Source organism: Periplaneta americana, chromosome 10 (genome assembly GCF_040183065.1).
Source record: "Periplaneta americana isolate PAMFEO1 chromosome 10, P.americana_PAMFEO1_priV1, whole genome shotgun sequence".
NCBI lineage: Eukaryota > Metazoa > Arthropoda > Insecta > Blattodea > Blattidae > Periplaneta > Periplaneta americana.
Window position 1 is genome coordinate 17,324,600 of NC_091126.1, and position 25,745 is coordinate 17,350,344.

General features: G+C 36.1%; 3 protein-coding genes across 7 annotated transcripts in view; 1 reads left to right on the forward strand and 2 right to left on the reverse strand.

Moving 5' to 3' along the window:
• Positions 1–2,539, reverse strand: part of LOC138707483 (endosome/lysosome-associated apoptosis and autophagy regulator family member 2-like) — a 57,786-nt gene extending 55,247 nt beyond the window's left edge. The window contains exon 1 of the mRNA XM_069836964.1: positions 2,285–2,539. Within this exon, the coding sequence (XP_069693065.1) occupies positions 2,285–2,392 (108 nt within the window). The 5' untranslated portion in view covers positions 2,393–2,539. The remainder of the gene's footprint in view (positions 1–2,284) is intronic.
• Positions 2,540–2,639: 100 nt separating this feature from the next.
• Positions 2,640–20,781, forward strand: LOC138707485 (protein CFAP276-like). The gene is made up of 3 exons (XM_069836971.1): positions 2,640–2,738; positions 14,080–14,501; positions 18,641–20,781. The coding sequence occupies exons 1-3, from the start codon at positions 2,658–2,660 to the stop codon at positions 18,828–18,830; spliced, it is 693 nt and encodes a 230-aa protein (XP_069693072.1). The 5' UTR covers positions 2,640–2,657; the 3' UTR covers positions 18,831–20,781.
• A 3,765-nt stretch (positions 20,782–24,546) lies between these two features.
• The window catches only part of LOC138707486 (lysine-specific demethylase 5A-like), a 121,121-nt gene continuing 119,922 nt past the window's right edge, over positions 24,547–25,745 (reverse strand). For 4 of the 5 annotated variants that reach the window (XM_069836977.1, XM_069836973.1, XM_069836976.1 and 1 more), the window contains one exon: positions 24,547–25,147. In XM_069836977.1, coding sequence (XP_069693078.1) covers positions 24,890–25,147 — 258 coding nt within the window. In that variant the 3' untranslated portion in view covers positions 24,547–24,889. The remainder of the gene's footprint in view (positions 25,148–25,745) is intronic. The other variant, XM_069836974.1, reaches the window with a different exon arrangement.

The window sequence follows — 25,745 nt, forward strand, 5'->3', positions numbered from 1 at the left end:
TTGTGGAAAAATGATTACAATGGCCGAAGACACGAAAGAGGCCGTACATTAGTGAGACAAATCGAGTTCTAAGATTAGGCTTCGACAAAGAACATGTTGGTAAGGATGAGGAATATTGGAACAGGGTGATTTGGTCAAATGGGCGGAGATAAATCTTTATGATTCCGATGGCATTCATATGATAATGGAGAAAGCCCAACACAGATGACAGAAACAAGTGAAACACGGGGGTGGATGCATACTATTGTGGGGCTGTGTGTCTGCAAATGGTGTAGGAAATATTGAGTCCAAAGTTGGGCATATGGATAAGTATGTGTACAACAACATTTTAAGGTCAAATGTTAAGCAGAGTGCACGAAAAATGGGGACGCCAGTTGTGTATATGTTCCAACAAGACAATGACAGACTGCTCAAATCAATAAGGATTGGCTCATATGAAGTATATTCCAACAACTGCGAACACCTCCTCAATCACCAGACTTAAACCCCACTGAACATTTGTTGGAAATTTTGAAAAGGAGTGTGAGAAAGCAGAAGTGTACAACTATAGAGGATTTCAAACGTGTAGCGAGAGAAAAATGGGCTAAAACCAAACCAGAACAGTGTAAAGCTTGGTAAAATGAATGAGGAGGAGATGCCAAGCATTAATAAAGTAGCCACCGGCTTGGCTCAGTCGGTTAAGGCGCTTGCCTGCCGGTCTGAAGTTGCGCTCGGGCGCGGGCTCGATTTCCATTTGGGCTGATTACCTGGTTGAGTTTTTCCGAGGTTTTCCCCAATCGTAAAGTGAATGCCAGTTAATCTATGGCAAATCCTCGGCCTCATGTCGCCAAATACCATGTCGCTATCACCAATCTCATCGACGCTAAATAACCTAGTAGTTGATACAGCGTCGTTAAATAACCAACTAAAAAAAAAGTAATAAAGTCGAAAGGTTATGCTATAATATATTAATTATTTTTCAAATGTGTAAATAATCAATGTACAAACAAGACTGTTAGATAGAAATTGGACAGGTTTTTGTTTATTTTGTTTTGTTTAATGTATTCAGAAATTTATATTTAATTTTTTTGACTTTAATATAGTCCAAAGTCCATGTGTAATAGTTCTTTTACATGAAATTAAATTATACATTTTCATAAGATAAACTAGCGTTTTATTTTGAAAATAGAACTGTACAAACAACACTGTTATATACTATATATAAAAGCTCAATGGAACAGAGCTGAAAGTCTGAGGCAATCACAGTTCGCAAACTTACCGGATGCTGACGCGTGATAAGACTATGCTGTGATATCGACTTTATGTACCCTACTTCATAAGGCTCGTGTAAAAAGTGAAATTCAAACAGAATTGTTTGAAATTGCGGCATGTGATACGCCGGCACTCCTAAACAGTTGTGCCACACCTTTAATGCGAATTGTGGAAGCAATGGAGTAAGTAATAGCCTGAACGTGTTTAAGACTGCAAAGATTTGCTACGGCCCATTTAATAGGAGATTAATTTCGTGCAGAGGACTGGACAAAATAACTTATTCTGCGAACAAATTTTAATTAGCCTAAGCATTGACGTTCGTACGTATCAGACAAATGTTGAAGTTATAGCTAAAATTAAACCTTCGCACTTTTCACTTGTTGATTTACGTTATTAACGAATTCAACTTCTTACAATAAATTACAATTTATAACGAGACATTATACGTATTTATTCATAACTTCAATACAAATCAATTTCGTATACTGGTACGCTTGAATGATATTGGGATTCAGTGCTGTGGTATCGAAAAGAAAATTCAAATAGGCCTACTTAGCCTACTTGCAGTATAACAATACACGAAATGAAGAATGATATTTTACACTTATAAAAATAACTATACTCCACTAAAAATAATTGGTAAGAAATTAATAGTGTACATAAATCCCTCCCGATCGTGGAAAAAAAAAAATGTATTAGGATCAGTTTTATCTTTAGGCCTATATATTGACGCAGTCAGTCTGTCCTCTGATTCAGGAACTCATTATGTAAATCTATATATTTACAAACATGTATAGCATTCTGAATTACGTTAGAAAAATGTTTATTATGCACTTATGAAGTTGAAAGAAATGATTTCGAGAACATAATGTAATACATCAATGGCTGGTTTCAGATTTATAAAATTCGTTGTAGCACAATATTACGCAGGACGACTGAAAACTATATTTTACGTTGTATATTTCAACTGAAGACAACTATTACAAGAAATTATGTGATGATATTAATGTGCTTAATTTTGAGTCTACGTTACCTCTTTGCATGGGTCCAAATCCTGATCTTCATAGTTACTTCCACCAGAAGTCGTAAGAGAACATGACACGAACACCCAAAAAACTGTTCTCACTCTATCCAAATTCATGTCTTTTACAATGCGGAACTCTTACTCTTGAGTAAAACAACAATATTACAAAATAAACCTAGAAATTGCAGCCAGCCGTTCTCAATAACATTACCTATCCAAATCTAGTTTGACACTGCGTATGTGGAGACAAGCGGGAAGCGATCGATTTTGTCTCGCGTTTTGCGGTGCAAACAGTCAGTTACCATAGTTACGATTTCTTCGGTCTCGTATTGTCTCGTGCGTAACCTTGACGAATACGATTTACGGACAATAATATAAATTAATGGAAAAACATATTCGAAACGATGGTCCTATTCCGTTCTTGGAGAGAGAAGGACTATTCATAAAGGAGATTCCAATTAAAGTAGGTAATACAATTATTTTCAACGATAGTTGAATGTTGCACTCATCAATGTATAACAAAGATATTTCGACAAGAACTACTCTTGAGTTTTTTAAATAATTCGTCTTAAAGGAGATGGAATGTTACATTTTTTAAGTTTACTTTAATTGCATTTTAGAATATAAATGCACGTTGTGCAACATATACTTAAACATATAGATATTTGTGATACTTTTTTCGGAAAAGTGAAACTGCTGAATTAGGAGGAAACTTTTCGAATTGTTTACATACTAAAATTTATGACATTGGTAATGTATTGAGTTTGGTTGATAATAGTAATATAATAGTCTGGTTCCAATAGTAACGAACTATTGAAGTTTGTATTATCGCTATTACACGAAATCTTTCCAAAATATTTTATTCTGAGGAGAAAGAATTTAGGGCATTTACAAGCTACGTAGGTGATAACAGCAGTATATCAATTTTCGCAAGAAGAATAAGGTAAGCTTTTATTAGCAATATTTTTTTAACTATATAGAGTGAGAAGCTTTTGTCATCCAGTCTACTGTCAAAAAATCTGAAAGTTAGAATTTATAAAACAGTTATATTACCGGTTGTTCTGTATGGTGAAACTTGGACTCTCACTTCGAGAGAGGAACAGAGATTAAGGGTGTTTGAGAATAAGGTTATTAGGAAAATATTTGGGACTAGTCTCTAGAGGGATGAAGTTACAGGATAATGGAGAAAGTTACACAACGCAGAACTGCAAGCATTGTATTCTTCACCCGACATAATTAGGAACATTAAATCCAGACGTTTGAGATGGGCACGGCATGTAGCACGTATGGGTGAATCCAGAAATGCATATACAGTGTTATTTGGGAGGCGGAAGGAAAAAATACCTTTGGGGAGGCCGAGATGTAGAAGGGAGAATAATATTAAAATGGATTTGAGGGATATGGGTTACGATGATAGAGACTGGATTAATCTTGCACAGGATAGGAACGGATGGCGGGCTTATGTGAGGGCGGTAATGAATCTGCGGATTCCTTAAAGGCCGTAAGTATATATTGTTCAGAGTCGATAAGATAAGCATAAGACAATAATAAACAAATGATGGAATGACGATACGATAAAAATACATAAAAATGGGCCCTCAATACTACTTAAAAACCAATAAGAACTGAAAGGAATCCGTAAGCACTGTGTTAATTGTCATTCAATGAAATAAAATTATATATATACGTAAATCACCACGTTTTGAGAAATAAAGTTATAGTTATCAGTGGCTGCTCGTGAGATATTAGTTTGGTTGATCTGCAGCAGTGATTCCTACAAATAATAATTGCAGTCAATAATTTTCCGAAAAATTTCTCGATTTTTCCTTCTCGCTTTCTGATTGTTTGTAGTCTCTAAGCGTTGTTTAGTTCATGTGAAATCAAGGTTCACTTTTCCTAACACAGTTAAAACCAATGACATTCATAATATTTTGCAGAATCGTAGGTTTTTTTTTAATATAATGCATAAATGTTTTAAATAATTCACTCTAGCTTTCGTCCGAGTACCTACCATCACCTGCAAATATGGTAATAAGCAGGTAAAGCAAATCAGCGCATTTTTTTTTTTTTTTTTTTTTTTTTTTTACATATTCACACAACTTAATTTATGCTTAAAATAAATAGAAGGTTTAAATTTCCTAGACTGCCACGTCTTATTTCTGCTTGTTGATGTGTGACATAACTAAATCAGGAGTCCTACGGCATAAAATCTTAATTACACTCTTCTCTGCAAACGTCAACGATGAACAAATAATGGTTTGCAAATATGTCACAATACTATTCTTATTCATACTGAGACGATTAAAATTGCTACAGTTATAAGAACATGCTAACATAGACTGTTGTACTCTTAACAGCGCATGGGTAAAAAGAAGGTTTCGCAAAATAGAAAACACACCACGAAAACTGCAAACTCACCGTCCAGATCCTGCATAGCGCCCAATAGCAACAGATTCACCCGTACTAGCCACTTATAAGGACTGCAGTAAATGAAGATCCTCGCTTTCCTACAGGAGTGCGTTCTCCTCCACTCTTTTCTGTCATAGCTAGCTGCCCAGATGCTACGCGCGATTTTGTCTGGAAGGGCAGAGTCCGACCGTTATAGCTGGACACAAAATATTTGTACGAGTTATAGTTAAAAGCAAATATATATATATATATATATATATATATATATATATATATATATATATTCATTCATTCATAGTTTTCTCACCAAGGGCAGGTCTCTCACTGCAAAGCCAACATTCTCAAATCTTCTCTATTTTCCGCTTTCCTCTTACTCTCCGAAATTATTTATAGGCTATAGCTCTGTACATAATTATTAAAACTCGGTACTTAGTTTTCCTTTAACATTTGAGAGAGTGCAGCTCTTATGGGCCAGCCGCCGCTGATAGTAGGCTCCAGCAGTATTAGTACCGCCACACATTTTGTGTAATGTATTCAGCGCCTCATTTAACTGAGGTTGCTGGGTCAATGTAGAGTATCCACCGCCCACTGAACGAATATTGCTTAAACGAGCGTTGAGCGACTTCCGCCGATTTTGGAATAGACACCGACGCGGTTAGGTTAGGTTAGGTTAGGTTAGGTTAGGTTAGGCTTTTATTATAATGTCAAGATGAAGGTGAAAGCGATTGAGTGTGATTTTTTGTTTTCTATGTTGGCAGTTCAAATGCGTCGGTGTCTATTCCAAAATCGGCGGAAGTCGCTCAACGCTCGTTACACCCGAATATTTCACACTTCTATCACTGCCAATGTTGCGCTATAAACCAATGTTCGCAAATCTAATGTAAAAGACTGCCTACACAAGCAACAAGTTATACTAAATGTTTAGGATTAGTGTAAAACTGGCCCGTCTCCTATAGTGGGCGGGACATAAGTAACATTCACCGGTTGCTGTATAGGATCGACATAGCCAGAATTATTGTAGCTTTTAATTTCATATTAAGAGAGACAAACAAATAACATGTTTTAATACCGTACAATAGTTTCGCATATAGTCTTTTTTCCTATCTCTATTTCGGAATTCATCCATTTTAAAAGTCTACCGCTGTGGAGTAACGGTTAGTATGCCTGACCATGAAACGAGCGCGTCCAGGTTCAAATTCTGGTTGAGGTTTTTCCAGAGTTTTCCTCGACCCACTAAGAACAAATACTGGGTAACATTATCACCTTCATCTAATTCAGACGCTAGATAACCATCGCAGTTGATAAAGCGTCGTAAAATAACCAAATAAAATAATTTTCAACATTTATATTTATGAATCGATTAAGAGGAAAATATTCTCATTATAAGTCATGATCATGATACGAGTCTAAAATCTACAAAATTATCGCAATCTGCTATAACTTTTCCTGCATTTTCAAGTTACGTATTCAAAAACTTAGGTAGGAAGATCATCATATAAAATGTTCTGAAAATAATATGGTTAAATTCCATGTGTTGTAGCGTTAATATAGTAATCAGAAATGTAATTAACAGTGGCATTTATATAGTGTTAAATTGTGAACGAATTTAGAAGGGAAAATGGAGTAACTTCGCCCATCTTAAACTATTATTATACCTTATAAATTATTTGGGTCAATGTTACTTATGTCCCGCCCACTATAGAGACATAGGCCAATTTTACACATATTTAGTATAACTTGTTGCTTCTTTGACAGGTTAGGTTTGGTTAGTTTAGGTTTTTGTTATAGCCTACCTTGCATATACGATTATAGCGCAACATTGGCAGTGATAAAAGTGAAATATTCGTTCAGTGGGCGTTGGATACTCTACATCAGCGGCGGCGAAAATGCGACTCGGGAGCACATTGTGGCTCGCAACGATAGCTGTGCTTTTTTCTTGCTTCCTACCGTCCCTAATCCCCACTCTCTCACTCACTGGAGTCAAACTTCGTTCCATTTGTATTTGTCTCTGACCTGCGAGTGGCGTATCGTCGCAGTGTCTCTCTCGAAACCATGTACCTCTACAAAAACGAAAGTTCCAAGTAGGATGGGAGGACGAATTTTTTTGCTGCCAATATGATGAGAGTATTAAATGTATGATTTGTTCACAAGTATTACGAGGAAACGGTTGTATAACATAAAACGGCATTATACTACTGTACATGTCACTCATGAAAGATTAAAATGTTTAGTGTTATTATTATTACTATTATTATTATTATTATTATTATTATTATTATTATTATTATTATTATTATCATCTCTGTACGTCGATCCTTTTTCAGCAGATATACGAATAATGCGGTTAGCTTTTCAATTTGAACTCACTGATTTACTATGTGATGTCAAATGAAAGCTAGATGTAAGGACTTGACAAATGTTGAAATGTCAAATCTTTGCCAAAAAATAAATATCCGAAGCTTCGTTCTTTCGCTTGCTCCGTTGAAGCCATGTTCGCTGCAACTTACGTTTGTGAAAAATTATTTTCAACAATGAAAATAGTAAAAACCAAATTTAGATCACGACTGACAGACAAATACCTTCGTAATCAACCACGTCTGGCAGTAAGTGACGTAATTCCTGATTTTGAAACTCTGTCGCAGAGACATTCTGAAGATCGTTAATTTTAGGTTGTGATGTGTCATATGTTTTCTTATTCATTTCTTTCTTCGTTACACGTACTAAACATTAGTTCGTAACCTTATACTGTATAAAATTATATTTAAGTGCTTGACGTAAAGAAAATAAAAATAATAAGTCAGACAGTTGCTTCACTTCCCCTTCGGGTGTCCGCCTCCCTCCATAGGTGCTATGCACGTTGCAGGTTACATAGTGGCTAGGCGCAAGATTACCTTTTCGCCACGGCTGCTCTACATTCACCATTATTTGAAGTGAAAACCAACTATAACGGCTGTAATAGCCACAAATTACCCCCCCCCCCAAATTTGTTGGATGATTATTCACCTGAGACATGTGGACTTCAGGGCAGCAGTCGACTGGTCGGCCTTGGCCCTTCATGGATTGTCACGCCACGGGCGGACTATATGGAGTTGGGAGATATAATATTTCAGAAGTAAAACTAGTTTGTGATATTTTTTTCAATGCCGTATTTTCTCGAATATCCCTTGCTCTCGAATAAACCGCGCACACCACTTTTGAAAGGCCGAAAGTGAGTAGATAAATAAATATGTAAATGAATAAGCAACACTTTCAACAAATGTATTCACGACAAATTAAAAACAATTAAACAAAAATAGGCTTAAGTGCACACTACTGCAGCGGGCGTATGGCAATCGTGTAGAAGACGCCAGCTGTTCACATATGCCACTTCTGAACTACTCTTAGATCTCGTAGGCATTACTGTTGACTCTGACACTCATCCCTTTATTGTACATTATGTTGGTTTTTTACTTTTCGGGAATAACTGGATAATACGCACGGCAGACCAACATCGATAGTCGACTCTACTCGCTGGCCACTACTCACCGGGCCGTACCGAGCCGCATCAAACAAAATATAATCGAAATGGTGGTAGTCAAATTCGCGACTATATTCTTAAATAATTCACTCCATTAGTCAAGTTCAAGGTTTTATGTAGTACAACGGCGGTTTTTTGAATGCATTAAGAGAACATGAAGATGTAATAAGATAATAAACCAGGTTATCACAAGGAAATTAACAGGAAAAAAGGTGTGTTTCACAGAATACCATTAAAATGACGGAAAGTAAATTTCCGGTTAATGTTCGCCAAAGCGTAAAGTACGTAATTATCACAGCGTTGCTGTTTTATTTCTGGCCTATAGAAAAATACCTAGCCTTTTACGAAAAAAAATTTAGGGACCATGAAGTTATTCACCGCTTACATTATAGGCCTATTATTTATTAACAATATTACGAATCAAAAACTGTCATATTATATAATTTTAACTACTACATGGACGAATGAAATCAAGCTAACCTAACCTAAGCTAACCTAACCTAACCAAAGCTAACCTAACCTAACCTAACCAAAGCTAACCTAACCTAACCTAACCTAACCTAACCTAACCTAACCAAAGCTAACCTAACCTAACCTAACCTAACCTAACCAAAGCTAAGCTAACCTAACCAAAGCTAACCTAACCAAAGCTAAGCTAAGCTAACCTAACCAAAACTAACCTAACCTAACCAAAGCTAATCTAACCTAACCAAAGCTAACCTAACCAAAGCTAACCTAACCTAAGCTAAGCTAATCTAAGCTAACCTAACATAACATAACCTTCGTAAATGCAAGGCCTGTAACCGGAGCAAGAAGGGATCTCAATCATTTAATCTGCAAGTACACGCAAAAATAAATTCAAGTAAGGATCACGCTCCCACTGCATGAGAGGTTCGCGCATGTGCTACAGCAAAACTGTTTCTGTCCCGAGCCTCTCATCTAAGGCACTCGTCATAATTTACTCGCAATATTTACGCAAATACACATTGTCGCTAACAGTGGTGCTATCTCTCAATAATGTTCAGAACGAAGGAGGTAGACAGAGAAAGAAAAAATTCCTCCCGCCAACTACGCCACACACCAACGTCATGTTCTTATGTTGGTGACATTGTGTATTTACTTAAATTTGGTGGTAAACGTAACGGCACGGTTCAAAGCGACCGTGCTAATTCTCCAGTATAGCGCGGGAATAATATAGAAGGGTTATGGCGAAGGTATCTAGCCCTCCGCTGTATCGTAAATGCAATGGATATCGTCTTTGCAGGTAGAGGAAGCATTAACACACAAATATTATATAATATGTCATTTAATACTTACCTTATATCTAATTCGCGTCTTCATTTGCACGTTTGAACAGTCAATGTGATGTTTTGAAGTAATAAAACACCATTAACATTAACCTGTATGGATATCGTTCGTAAAATTGTAGTTGGGACGCTCGCTGCTCACTGTTTACCGTCGATTTGACTCAACGCTGGTTAACTCTCTCGTGATAAGAGAACGACTGCTTAAAGCCTGTTTCCAATACTCTGAATTAACATGATTGTTGATGCCATCTAGTGTGGAGTTTATATTAATGATATGAAGATGTATTTATCTTGGAGATTTAAAGGTTGTTCCCGTAACTTGACTTTGTAGCATAGTGATTAAGCTACTAGAAAATAGCACAGTCTAGTTGCAACCATGGGGAAAATGTCTCCGAAGGGCCACTGCACTCAAAGCCGCCTTACCTCACTCCACCGACCATCTCCTCCGCCTGGTGCTCCGTAAAGACACGCTTCATTTAGTGGCGGGTATGGCTTTGATCTCGGGACGTCAGTTTCAGGAAGAGTGGCAGGAATAATCTTTTGTTACTTACAAAAAGAAAAAAAGTTTGCTGCTTAATATATGGGTTTAAAATTGCGCATATAAAACGCTTCAATATTAAACGCCACTTTGATCGGAAGCATAAAGCTGACTTCGGTGATCTTACAAGTATTTATTTACAATTTCAAAAGCTATTTTCGTAATATTTGTGAAAAGATACAAAACAAGATATGTTTATGATATTTTCGGGGTTTAGTTACTTATTATTTGATTAAGTATCTGGAACTGAACTTAATTATTTAAAACTTTGAGTGCATATTAGGCCTACTTGATGCCTTCTATTTCCAAGAAGGATTTTCAGAAGTAACTGCAATGGACAAGGAGATGTATCTGTTCAATAATCCATTTGTTAAAAACATAAAATTACTTAGTCATACGTTAAAAAAATGTTAAAATTTTAAAAAAGATATATACCTTCGACAGACGGCCCGTTTCGACGTAATGTCACGTCTTCTTCAGTGTCTCCTGAACACTTTTTAACGTATGACTAAGTAATTTTATGTTTTTAACAATCAAAATATTAACGTGAACTTTAAATCAATGAATCCATTTGTATTTGATGTTATCCAAGCATCAGAGCCACTATAGAGATGCAAACGAGTAAGCCAGTGAAGTGTTTAGGAAAAAACGGATTAGATCTCATTAAATACCTACCAGAGGAGCAATTCCCTAATCTGTGCACATTTTCAATGCGTATTGTATCTATGTTTGGCTCAACTTACTGTTGTAAGCAGTTTTTTTTTTCAAAATGAATATGACCAAAAGTATCTCCAGGTCTAGGATCACAGACATGCATTTAGTTTCAGTATTGCGGTTGAGTTGTTCTACTTTAGAGCCAAATATATCCTGTTTTATTAATAACAAGAAACTCCTAGGGACAAAAAAAAAATGAAAACTAGCAATATATGCCTACAGAAGTATTTCGTTTCATTCATATCTCATATATTTTGTTTAACATGTTTTAAAGTTAAATGACAATGGAGCTTAGTTACTTTCTTTAGTGTTTTTACAAAGAAACAATTGATTATATTGATCATTATATTGTGTTTAATATATTGTACAGTTAAATGACAATGGAGCTTTGTTTTTTCTTTATTATTTTAGAAAAGAAACAATTTATTATGTCGATCACAAGGCAGTTCAAGAATTTTTCGTGCAAATGATAAAGGAATGGCTATACAATTGAAGAATATGTAATTTGTCTAATGCCAGTAGGTGGATGTAATAATTATTGTACGACACATGTACTTCATATAAACAAAATACTATAAAGATTTTGAAACAAGAAATAACAGCGGAGAAATTACTGATGCACAATGTCGATGTGTCGAATCCACCACTGCATTTGACCTAGCAAAACAACTGCGCTATATACCCCTTGCATGCCAATCAAATGAATGTGGGGTAAGTAGGAAACGTTCCCTCCCTACTTTGCTGATAGTCCCCATAGCTTGCGGTCTAGTTTATACAGCCACAAAGCTCAATACGTAGGGAATATGCATCCATAGATAGTTGCTAACCACTAGGATCGTTACTATCGCTTCATCACAGACAATGCGAAATAGTACCGGCACAGTCTATTGTACCGGTACTCTCAACAACTCAAGCTTCGTGATTGCATATACTAGACTGTGCTACTAGTGTGTCGAGTTGGAGATGAGAACAGGATTGTAATTTCGTTTTTATCAGTTAAAAATAAATACATTTTATCCTGGAACAGGACGCATTGCAAACACATCCTATGTGCACACACTGCACGCATGTCCATTGTTTTGCTTAAACGGTCGTTTAACATATTCTGCACGATTTCCATGTTCCTCCGCATCTTTGATAATTTTAAGCTTTTCGTTACAAGTAAAGGACTGCAGTCTCAGACTTTTTGAGGTACACATTTTCAGAAATGAATTTTTATTTTATTGGGTTATTTTACGACGCTGTATCAATCAACATCTAGGTTATTTAGCGTCTGAATGAGATGAAGGTGATAATGCCGGCGAAATGAGTCCGGGGTCCAGCACCGAAAGTTACCCAGCATTCGTATTGGTTGGGGGAAAACCCCGGAAAAAATCTCAACCAGGTAACTTGCCCCGACCGGGATTCGAACCCGGGCCACCTGGTTTCGCGGCCAGACGCGCTGACCGTTACTCCACAGGTGTGGACTTCAGAAATGAAAATATAAGATGCACAAACAACACACTTACCATATTTGAACTTCATTCTGACAAATGTACTGTTAATCCAGACTCCATTTAAGAACGTTAACAATTGAAATATCTGCGTAGAAAAATAATGACATGCACTACCACCACAGTCTAGTATATGCAGTCACGAAGCTCAATACGTAGTAAATATGCATCCGTAGATAGTTGCTAACCACTAGGATCGCTAATATCGCCTCATTACAGACAATGCGAAATAGTACCGGCACAGTCTATTGTTCCTAGCACCCTCACAACTCAAGCTTCGTGACTGTATATACTAGACTGTGATATGACTATGCAGCGCCCTTAGCCCATCTTGTAGTCACGCAGTGGACTACTAGATGGCAGGTGCTCGGCTGAGCTAATCACTCTGAAAGTTTGTATTACGTCTTTACAATACTTACTTAAATATTTCCCTGGTCATCAGTAATATACTTTTAATAAAATATTATAGTTTCTGGATGAAATTATTGTAACAAACTTTAAAAGTTAGGGAAATAAATGCGTATCGTTAAGGAGTTTATAACGGTTCTTGCCCTTTGAAATTTTACGTTTGTGTGGCGCATCAACAAATCTTTAACCCAATCTACATTTACTTGCTATTTACTGAAGTCCATCGATTCCAACTGGGTGGTAAAATATCTTATCATGACTTCTTTGAAAGGGAAACAAAGCTGGGAGGCTCATGACATCAGTTAACAGCAAGTAAAAAACCACTCCTGAATGGTTGAGCTCTAGGCAAAATTCACTTGCCATTTGAAGCCTACGTCAAATTTTGAGGTAACATGATGGGAGTCAAGGCGCTTGCCTGCCGATCCGATGTTGCGCTCGGGAGCGGGTTCGATCTCCGCTTGGGCTGATTACTTGGTTGGGTTTTTTCCGAGGTTTTCCCCAACCGTAAGGCGAATGTCAAGTAATCTATGGCGAATTCTCCGCCTCATCTCGCAAATACCATATCCTATCACCAATCCCATCGACGCTAAATAACCTAGTAGTTGATTCAGCGTCGTTAAATACCCAAGTAAAAAGAAAAAAAACACGATGTGCCCATAAGTGTGTCTGGTTGCGCTTGGAAATGTCCCAGACATCTCCTGAAGTCCATACCATAACCATTCGAACGCGCTGTTTGAAAAGAAGCCACCACTTTTCCTTTTCAATTTTGACAGGTTTTAACTACCTGTCTGACATCACATGTCGTAAGTGGAAATCAAAATTCGGCGCATTTTAACAATATATGTTTGAGACAGTCTTCTTCCTGAAAAGAAGTGGTTTAAAAAAGAAGAGTGGAAATCGAGAAACTACAGATGATCTGTGCTGCAAAATGTGTAAAATAGGACCGCTGTTATGAGTGTGCGAAATATGCCCCCACAGAGAGCCTCGGGCAAAGTGTTTTCAATAATGAATTAACATAAAAATAAATACATAGCTTACTAACGAATCGAAAAGATATGATTAACCGCGAACTCTTTTATGTTACGAATAGAATGCATCAGATTGTCGGAAAGAGGACGCGAAGTAGCAACAATGCAGCAGAAGTGAGAGGTCAGGATGACGTTTCTTATTAACGAGAAGTATGTTTTGTTAGGAAATCACTTCTGGTGTTCAAAAATAAAAGCACTGTAATAATGATAACAGCATCCAATATTTCATTTCTTTCTAGAAATTCATTTTCATTATTCTTATAATGCCAGGAAGCCTAGTTAGCCTAGACAGAAGTTCGCTGCTGTTCTCAGACAGCATTTCATGTGAATGTTAGATCTCAAGGTACACTGTGTTGTAAATCTGTTAATTAGGACTATGTTTCTTTACAGGCTTGGATTCAGGCACCAATTATTAAAAGGGCGGCTGAACTGAAAGGAAATAAGTCGGTAACAAAGAAAAATGTAGATAAGACCACTGATAATGGTTTCTCTGCTCTGGAAATACAGAATGGTAAAACTATAGAGAAGAAATTAAGGAAATCTGGACACAAGGAAAAAGCTTCCACAGAAAAAGGAACGCAAGAAGATATAAGACTGAATCCTAATTGGGCGAAAGATTTACCATCTTTTCAACGCCTCTTTGCTCATCACACTCTAAGCAGCATACGTCGATCCACAAGATTTATGACTCTAAATGCTCCACGTGATAAACTTGATTTTGTCCTTGATTCGGTATACAGACACGAAGCTGAATTATTTCCAGAGAAGACAGATGTATACTTACAACCTGAGTCACTTGGTAGAGAAACCTGGTAAAGTACACATTTTGCTGGTAGTCATAAAAATAATCCCAAAAGTACTGATACTGTTAGTTTATTACACAATTTCAATTATCATCCCTCTCTCTGAACACTATAGTGACGAAGATATGCGCACTGCGTACATTTTCTAATGTGGCCGAATATTCTGGGTCCTTTTCCACCACATATATCTAATGACTGCTTCAAATACTTTCTTCCTTCGTCTTCCTTTATCTCTTCCTCATTGTACCAAATTACAAGCCAATGCGATGTAGGATAGATCTCGCCCATTACAGATCTCTCTGACCTTGCAGTCAGTACGATGCAGGGCCATCACAGACTAGAGCTGGGGACGGAGTGAGTAGAACTGTTGAGTAACTTGTTGTGCTTGGCAGCGGAGCACCGGACTTACTCGGTTAACCGTAGCTGTTACCGGTCAGTTCAAACAGAGTTCACGTGATTTACTTATTTAAATATTTTCTGCTGCAGGACAAATTATTTCCTTATCCCCAAGGAGGACTGAAACTCTAGTATTGATGAGGAGTTCATCCTATTATATGACCTGTCAAGTGGGTCTAATGAATACTGACAGGCTGAACATATTACTGTACATAATAATACTATTATTAAAGTACAGCATAACAGAGAAAGTTTTGAATTGAACGGGTTACATCAGCTCCTTGTTTATGCGGATGACGTGACTATATTAGGAGAAAATCCACAAACTATTAGGGAAAACACGGAAATTTTACTTGAAGCAAGTAAAGAGAGAGATATGAAGGTAAATCCCGAAAAGACAAAGTATATGATTATGTCTCGTGACCGGAATATTGTACGAAATGGAAATATAAAAGTTGGAAATTTATCCTTTGAAGAGGTGGAAAATTACAAATATCTTAGAGCAAAAGTGGCAAATATAAATGACACTCGGGAGAAAATTAAATGCAGAATAAATATGGGAAATGCCTGTTATTATTCAGTTGAGAAGCTTTTATCATTCACTCTGCTCTCAAAAAAGCTGAAAGGATTTGTAAAACAGTTATATTACTGGTTCTTCTATATGGTTGTGAAACTTGGACTGTCACTTTGAGAAAGGAACAGAGGTTAAGGGTGTTTGAGAATAAGATGCTTAGGAACATATTTAGGGCTAAGAGGGATGAAGTTACAGGAGAATGGAGAAAGTTACATAAAGCAGAACTGCATGCATTTTATCCTTCACCTGACATAATTAGGAACATTAAATCCAGACGTTTGAGATGGGCACGGCATGTAGCATGTATGGGCGAATCCAGAAATGCGTATAGTGTGTTGATTGGGAGGCCGAGACGTAGATGGGAGGATAATATTGAAATGTATTTGAGGGAGGTGGGATATGATTGTAGAGATTGGATTAACCTTGCTCAGGATAGGGACCTATGGCGGGTTTATGTGAGGGCGGCAATGAACCTCCGGGTTCCTTAAAAGCCATAAGTATTATTATTATTATTATTATTATTATTATTATTATTATTATTATATTAGAGTGTTTGATTAATATTAAAATATGTTAAAAAAGGATGTGCATTATATTTTTTTCTATTTGTGTTTATTGGATTTGTGTTACCTCATCAGTCATCATTTTATTTGTATTTATTTCTACGAATTATGTTACCTAATTACTTAAATTTATCAATAATATTACTCTTCACCAAAGAGAACATGGTTGTATGGAATGCTAGTCATGTTATAAAATAAATAAACATTATGTTCTTTAGTTCAAGATTCCACACTTTATTGATTATAACAGTAACAGTAAATAATTCTGTGTGTTATTTTTTTAAGTGCTTTAGGCAGCGCTTCATGGAGCTCGTTTCTTTCTATCTTTTTTTTTTTACTTAGCTGCAGCGTTTAACATTTACCTCACATGTCAATTTATTAGCTGTTAGTATTATAAATAATTTTATCGATTTTATTTCGTCTGTCATATATAACAACACTGAAGGTTAAATAGGCCTTTCATACAAAATAACTCCGCAAATAGTTGTAATCACGCAAATAAAATTTGCAATCGCCATTTTGCAATGAAGAGAAGCACTTTTTTTTCTTGTCAATTGGCAAAGCGAAAGTACATTCTAAAATCGACTCTATCTAAATTTTAAATCTGCCACCACAAATTTGTACTCGGATCAACCGAGTAATGACGTCACAGTAACTGCTCCGAACTGCTCCGTCCCCAATCCTACCACAGGCTCATCACAGGACATGAATGAGACGAATACCCAGTCGCTGGGAATGGAGATAAATTTCCACCCACATCAGAAATTGAACCATGGGCTACTTGGTTTCAGAAGTGCATGTGCTATCTACTGAGCCATAACAGTGGACGCTTTTAATGCAAAATTTTAAAATATCATACAGTAACCAAGCATTAATATTGAAATTGCTTGACATAGGACAAACTCAAGTTCTAGAAAGAAAAGAGTGGAGAGGCTTTAATATTGTGTGCCATTAGTTAATAACCACTATCCCCGAAGTTCTTGACCCTATTCTATGGATAGCCAGGATGTGCAGATTCGCTTTAGGCTGGTCAGGGCTGTTCAAGAGCCACTACCATCTATTTTCTCTGCAGTTATATATAATATTTCCACATTCAGTGTAGATATTATTTTTTTTTATTTTATTGGGTTATTTTACGACGCTGTATCAACATCTAGGTTATTTAGCGTCTGAATGAAATGAAGGTGATAATGCCGGTGAAATGAGTCCGGGGTCCAGCACCGAAAGTTACCCAGCATTTGCTCGTATTGGGTTGAAGGAAAACCCCGGAAAAAACCTCAACCAGGTAACTTGCCCCGACCGGGATTCGAGCCCAGGCCACCTGGTTTCGCGGCCAGACGCCCTGACCGTTACTCCACAGATGTGGACTAGATATTATTCATTCGAGATAGAGTGTGCTCCTGTTACTACTGGTATCTGTCTATAGTACAGGCTTAAGTATTATTTTCCTTCAATTACAGCAGGCCTATATTCCTGTGGTCAGTTGGTAACTCTTTTCAACATCTGGTATATTGGTAGTGGAAGTTTGACTTCACGAATTTTTGGTATTTTAGTCTAATCAATTTCATTTCTGTAGGGATTTTAGAAAACAGAATACACTATATAAGATGACTGGGTGATATAGAATACCAGTATCATGATTATCTGAAGCAACGGAACGAATTTCTTAGTGAAAGTGTTTTTGAAGGAAGCAAGGCAAGAACTGTGATTGTCTTCAAATATTGCACACAACAGCAATCACTCATCAATGTGAAATATGTTACATGAAAAGTAAATAGGTTTAAAATGCAGCTTTAATTTAAGATAATCGGCTTAAGAATTCATTACAAATGGAGATAATGGTATTTTCCAAGGGTATATGAGGGTAGTGCAGACTTTTGTCCATTGTTTAAAAATAAAAAAAAAATGGAAGTTCATTGTTAGTACCGGTAACTATTGATTAGTTTAAGTTCGCTTGTAATATATTAAATATATTTTTATTTCTCTTAAAACATATGTAACTCTCACGCTAGAACAGTTTAATATAAGTTTTAAGACCTGGTTGCAGTAAATCGTCTGTTAGTAATACAAATTTCTGATCATCTTCGACAGCTTATCTTGTTCTATATAATTATCCATGTTCTTGTCTTATGTTGTGTTTCGTTTATTTAACTCAGCCATAGTGCAGTTGGATAAAATATTTTCACTAAAGGATCTCGAATTACATTTCTGGAAAATACTGTTTCATTTGTGGTCGGCAAAGTTGTGTGAGCCTCACTTTCTCTGAATGCATAATTTCTCTATGACATCATCATCATATATTCTCACTGTTTCCATGTAATCTGTTATTTAAATAATAATTCATAGCTGAATTACATTCATTCCCCTTATTTGTTCGAATGCAATAATTTTCACTTTGCAACATACCTAAGGGCCATATTCATAGATATTTTTAGCGCGGGCTTCTGGTGGATGATCAACATTTTTCGTATTCATAAACCAGTGTTAGCGATAGAATATGATTTGAATTCTGTACAACTAACCAGTGGATAGCCGGGGCTAGCTTAGTATGCTCGTAGCGCGTGCTACAAAATGTCTATGAATAGCACCCTAAGTGATTTTGTTCTCTGTTTTAGGAGAGTACTAAGAAATAACAAACATATTCTACCACCTGGAGTGGTCACACGAGATCATCCTATTAGATTTGGCGGTATTAAGCAACGTCCCAACATATTCAATGTGAAACTGGGAATACCAGCACCACATGTAGCTCAAACCAATGCAGGCTACTCCCGCAGGGAAGATGGAGCTCTGTACAAAGTTTGATCATCAGTGAGGATCATGGCAGAAAGGAAATGTTGCCATATATTTCAGCTCTCTAACTTTGTTCTAATACTTTGTTGCTTTTAAGTCTATATACTACAGGGCTTCAAAACTCGAGCACCAACTCTTCTGGGAACTCTGTATGGGAAAGTCCATGCACGATTGCTGGTACTTGAGTGACTGAATTGATACTGTACTTACTGCATGATCAGTTGTACAGTGCATTCGAGAAATCCCTCTTCAGTGCTTGTGTAGCTGAGAATCTACTAGGCACGAGAATTGAAGTGGCAACACATGCCGACAAGGATATAATGGGCCAAGCATATGATGGGCCATATGATGTGTGAGGCTTCAAACCAGTATGAATGTGGGAGTACCAACTTTCTCTTGTCTTACTAGGAGTAATGGAGCTGCGGAGGGACTTCTTGGTCACCCTGTACTATCACTGCAGAGATAGGCTTTAAACATGTACAGTGTGGAACAGCGCATATCCTTAAGTTATTAGTGAATAGTTTTGCTAAGGATAGATAGAATGGACAGTATTATCAATTTAAGTCAGAAAATTGTCCTGTGTAAACATCCCAAAGAAGTCAATTATAAAGAGATATTTTTCTTTATGCTCGACCATGCCGAAATGTAGTAATTATACACCTGGTAGCAGTCCTTTAATGCATGTCATTAAAGTACAGGTGTTTTCAGCCAATGACAACTCAGCTTACAGGTGTTCAGCCAATGATAAGTCAGCTTCGTACCGTTATAAAACCGCAAGTATCGATTATTCTCGGATATGCAATCGAAAGAGAATTAGTGAAAAGTCACGGAGGCTGGAAATCCAATACTGTCGCAGAAGGTTAAGTTCTGTTACTATAATAATTAGCGTTAATTGTAAATAATATTCAAATAAATTCAATTTGTCATCTCGTTTTTCAATGTCGAATTCAATAATCAAGGTTATACCAAGTTTAACGGGATTACACAAGGTCAATGACATTATTGTTCCTCGGAAAAAATCAATACTTTCGCGTCTGCGCACATCTCATAATTCACGACCTAGAACAAAGTCACTTCCAATCTTGTCAGATACAAATAAAATGTATACATCTGAATAATTTCAAGTTAGAAATATGGTCGAGCATAAAAAGTCGTATGAAACTCGCCTATAATGGTAATTAAGAAGCTCGTATGAAAATTATGAAACTCGCGCTTGTTTCATAAACATCCATACTCGCTTCTTAATTACTATCATTATAGGCTCGTTGCATAATGTACTATTTAAGTATGGTGTTGGACAAGAAAACAAAGAAATTGGAACATCATTACAAAGAAGTCCACCTACACTTCAAGTAAAATAATGGACTGTCTCTCCAAATTTTTCTCTTTCTGGAGGAGATATCAACAATATACATTCCACAGATATCTTATCTTGTGAATGAATACCCCAGACACTGAGATATTCAAAATTATTTTCATAAAATTATGGTAATTAACACTGAAAGTCTGGGGATAAATGATTAAATTCGGGGACTGCCCCTCAGAAACGGAGTTGTCTGGTAACCTTATAATAACCAACACTTATAAAAATCAGCTGGAGAAAGGAACAAACTTGCAACCCCTTCCAATTTGGTGTGAATGTCATTTGAATTCGATACTTATCATGCTCATATAGTGACCAGCACCGGGTTAAACACTGTGATAGCATTTAATTACATTCTCAATCCTGTAATTTAATCATAAAAATGAAGAACACTCTTTGTATGCGTACTTCACGGTAGAAGCAGGTTTAATTGTAGGGGTGAAGTAGGCCAGAACAGGTCAGAAAATGGCCAGTATGTGTTAGGGGTACTGAAGTTTGGAAACTCTGTATGACCCTGTTCTTATTGGTAAGAGAGATTAATTCATACACACTTTAATATTATTATTATTATTATTATTATTATTATTATTATTATTATTATTACTACTACTACTACTACTACTACTACTACCACCACCACCACCACCACCACCACAGTCTAGTATATACAGTCACGAAGCTCAATACATAGGAAATATGCATCCACAGATAGTTGCTAACCACTAGGATCACTACTATCGCCTCACCACAGACAACGCAAAATAGTACCAGCACAGTCTATTATTCCTAGTACTCTCATCACCTCAAGCTTCGTGACTGCATACCACTACCACTACCACTTCTTTTATGCTATAATATGTAACATATGTACAAGTGACTATGTAAACTGTTATGCAATGGATGGAATAAATTTCTGGAAAATGTGACATTCAGTGCTGATTATTCCTTACTTCTATTATGTCATTTTTGCCCAGACATCTAACATAGTCTTTAAGCCATGCAAATCACCTATCAGAATTTACATTGGTAATTATATAGTAAGATCAGCCAAGCTGCCATCTTCTGGCAATAGAGCTCCAGAGAGTTTGTAAAGAGGCTGAAAATATGTCACTCATAAGAAAACGTAGAAAATGTGTGTGTGTGTGTGTGTGTGTATGTATATATATTTGGTAACATATGTGCCTGGATCTCTATTGCGGGAAAATGAATTGGCCAATGCCTACTAGATAATTACTTTCCATTTCAACATATAAGTTACTTTCAAATTTTTTAACAAATGTGAAAAAGGACGTCCAACAAGTTCTTGCCTTCTCGTTTGTTCAAGGCAAATGAAGACATAAAATTGTTGGATATGCTGAAGAAAATGACAATCAGACAGAAGGAAGAAAATGCGACTTGGATGATCCATAATTAGTGTAAATATTACAATTATTATTATATGATTATATAATATAATATAATATATTATATTATTATGTATTAGGTCTGTTAATATTACAATTATTATTATTATTATTATTATTATTATTATTATTATTATATGCTGGTAATGTTATATTCTATAGTTGTAATATTAACATATATGTGAATACTAATAACATCATAGTGACTTAAATTTTGAAATTCTATACAGTATCGCATTACGAACAATAGCATGTGCTGTTGTCAATACCGTAAACTGGGGTTACTTTGAACACAGAGGAAACTTTGACCATTTTCTCAGAAAGTCATATTTAGGTTTCTACATGCTGCATTTGTTATAGATGGAGGTAAATTATCATAAAATCATTCTCATACCAAATTTACCTCCATCTATAACAAGTGCAGCATGTAGAAACCTAAATATGATTTTCTGAAAAAATAGTCAAAGTTTCCTCTGTGTTCAAAGTAACCCCAGTTTACGGTACTGAGGAGAAACGTCAAAAACAGGCTGGAAGCCACTGACTGCTTACATACCCTGAGAGAGAGAAAACGTAATCTTCTGTATCTCTCTGTCTCCCTTTTTCCCCAGCAACCCATTGTGAGCAGCAGGTATATTTGGAATCTAACAGCTCACATCACCTGTACATTCAAATTGATCCCCAGTCAAAAAAAAAAAAAACATTGTATAAAGAAGAAATGAAATATAAGAAAAAACAAGTAATTCCTTATCAGTATATAAATACAAAACTTTTCCTCTAGAAATAAAAGGGGAACCAAAGCTTCCACCACATCCATGGACCCTACGCCCCTGGTATCATTTATGAACATAAAAGGAGAAAATAGAAAATAAAACATCCAGTATTTTAAAATTACTGAAATCAAAGTTTATTTTTATCATTCAAATATCTATACATATTTCCAAGACACTGGCGTTTAACAACTCAATGAAAAGTATTATGAAGTGATGACGTGAAAGTAAGTGAAGAAGGATCAACTGCTCCTTCTATTCTCACTATAATTCTGAATGAGGAAGCCATTGCATTAAGGAAATTTTATTTCAATACATTTATCATCAAAAAGTAAGGTATACAAATATCTTTCTTAGCTTGTTCCATCTGTCAAAATAATGAAAATAATACTTTAAAATAATTTTAATAAGCAGAAAAAAGCCACACTTCCATGAGTTTGTCAATGTCTTGAATCAAACTTCCATGTGCTGATTCATCACGCGACACTTACTGATCCTGATTCAGGACAATGTTCATCATTACCACATGAAAATGAAAAATATTCAATTCGGGTGCTGTACACACTTACAAACTAATAACACATACGAAAAGAAATGATGCCATGTGTTCAAAATTATTATTATATATACTTTTTTTTTTTAAATATAAACTACGAACTTTGTATTTAGAAAAAATACACGCTGCTGGCTATGTAGGATTATTATCAACAGACTTAAATAAAGTTTGTGACAGAACAGAATAATTAAGAATCTGAACAGAATTCCGAACATTCAAGTTCACTAGCAATTATTTTATTCATTACAAATATTCAAACACGAGGCACAGGAAGTGGGAGCCATTCATCCCTGCAATAAAAATTCTTGTATATATTCATAGAATACGGATCTTAGCGAAGTAAAATATCTCCGCAGACAGAGCACCATGCCATGGAGGAGGCACTTCATCAGTGAATAGACAGTCTCGTATTCTGGTCAGTTATTCCAGGAGAAAAGGAACCTAAAGAAACCTAATTTGAATAACACAGTTTATACGAGTTCCAGATGATCAAAATAGTGACACAAAGGAAGAGTACAGTGACAGTTAATTCTACAGCTCGACAGAGTTGGCCTTTTCGAGGTAATTAAAATGTTGTATAAATCCTGTGAAGAGGTTTAGAAGAAAAATTAATTATTACAGAAAACAGTCACGAAATATTCATCACTGAAGCAATATCCCTATGTTAGGCAGACTAATGCCTTTACAACAGCATTCTTAAGAACACATTTTTCCGTATTCTAAATTACACACTCATTCATTCAAAATGTATTTTTTTCCGTTTAAGTTTAAGCTATATTTAACTTACGAATAAATACATGTGTCACTAAATAAATACTTAAGGGTTTCTCAATGAAATTGCATCTTCATAACATTTAGATACAGATATGTAGGAGTTTGTATAGAAACATGAACAATGAATTCTAAAATAAAAAAAAAAAAACAGAAGCCTTTTCTCCATGGCTTGCTTTAAAAGTGACAAAAAAACATGTCCCATTTTAACGACAATTAAAATTGACAGAAGACCTGACAAACATGATACCACAATACCCAAGAGAAGAAATATCACTACTTCAATATCTTGAGTAATATGACAACTGGCAGGGAAGCAAATGGCTCTAACTTCTGTTCATGTGCAATCTAGAATCTTGTACCTTTAATGTGTAAGGATGAAAACGAAACACACACACACACATGTATTCAATCAGTCATAAGAAAACGAATATCAACATATGTACATACGTAAGTATGTACATATATTATATATTTATGTATATTTCACACACATGCACGTACGCACACATACAGAGGGGGCAGGACATCAAGTAAATCATATTCTTCACAACAATATTATCACTAAGCAAAAAATAATATATTTGATTGGTATCTGATATCATTGTCATACAGTAAAATGAAAATGTACAAAAAAAAGTCACATGTAAATAAGATTACTTGCATTCCAAGTAGATGCCAAACCTCAGTCATTTCTGCTTCTTACGATATATTTGGCCGGAAATCCTCAAACTCCCCCAGAAATAGATGAATGTGTGTATGTGTATATGTATATATATATATATATATATGATGAATTAATAACAAATTAATGTACCAATGGTCTCAAGACATTCCTGCCCCCATAGTCTTCTTTTAAGAAAGAATGAAAAAAAAAAAAAAAGAGCGAAGAAGATGGGTAAATTAGAGAAACCATAGCACGGAAAGGATGATGAAGGAAGGTGTGGTGGGGTAGGATAGGAAAGGAGAGGGGACAATTGGCCAGTTAATGACATGGATGAAGGTAAGGAATTTTGCTTTGGCATTTTGGAAGCCGATCTCTTTCTAAATTACAAAGATCATCAAGCTATCATTTTCAAACGTTCACTTAAGGATTAAAAAGACACATAATTCAGAGCATTCTCTCTATTCTTAAAGTTAGATTATTCATTCACAAGAGTCAAGGATTGTGAGAACGCCGACTAGACGCACATGAGAACAGACCACGTATATTAATCATGTCTCGAAAAGTGACTTTCAACACCAGCAACACTGAGTTCCTCTGTAGGCCGTATCTCTTCCACTGTGGGACTTACATCTGTTTCTGCTGTTGCTTCTTTTTCATATTCAGTAGCAGATGTTACCCAGTCGCCAGTATTCATTGCCAAGGGATCTTCAAGCGACGATTCATGACCAGGCAAGCCACTGGCAAGGGAGAGCAATGCATCAAGACCCATACTCTCATCAACATTGTTGAGCTCCATTTTAACCTGTAGAGGAACAAAGAAATTGTTGTACCAATAAGGTGTCACTTATAAGGCAAGTAAGCTGGGAGATAATGGCGTAAGGTGGCCAGTTCATTTCTCCCTCCATTACATATATATCTCTGACTAGTAAGAACTTCACTAATCAGACTTCAGATGCATATTAACAATTGTTATTCCTCTGATACACGTCGTCAAGTGAGACGTATTGCCTGATAATAGATGTACAGTCTTAGAAAAAAAGTTTTGTTGCAAAGATACCTTGTAAGTCCCAGAACGGAGGCAGCGTGCATGATCAGAGGACGAGCTACCTGGTTCACAAGAGAACGAGTAGTTGAAGTAATAAAATTAGTTTTGTTTCGTTGTATGTCTGATCATGCACAATGTCTCCTTTCTGAGACTTACAAAGTATCTGTGCGACAAAACTTTTTTCTAAGACTGTACATATCAGTCAGAACCTCAGAGACAAAGAAATTACGTAAAATTAAATAAAAACTCAACAAGACAAGAAAATAAAGGAAAAATAGAATTAACATATCAAGAATGACAGGTTAAATAATATCAATAAAAGTGTAACAAAGATGAAGTTGGTTGCTTGACGGTT

Coding starts and splice junctions, on each gene's coding strand:
- LOC138707485 (XM_069836971.1), top strand. CDS start 2,658: ATGGAAAAACATATTCGAAACGATGGTCCTATTCCGTTCTTGGAGAGA. Junction 2,739..14,079: donor TAAAGGAGATTCCAATTAAA/GTAGGTAATACA, acceptor GTTTCTTTACAG/GCTTGGATTCAGGCACCAAT. Junction 14,502..18,640: donor TCACTTGGTAGAGAAACCTG/GTAAAGTACACA, acceptor TCTCTGTTTTAG/GAGAGTACTAAGAAATAACA.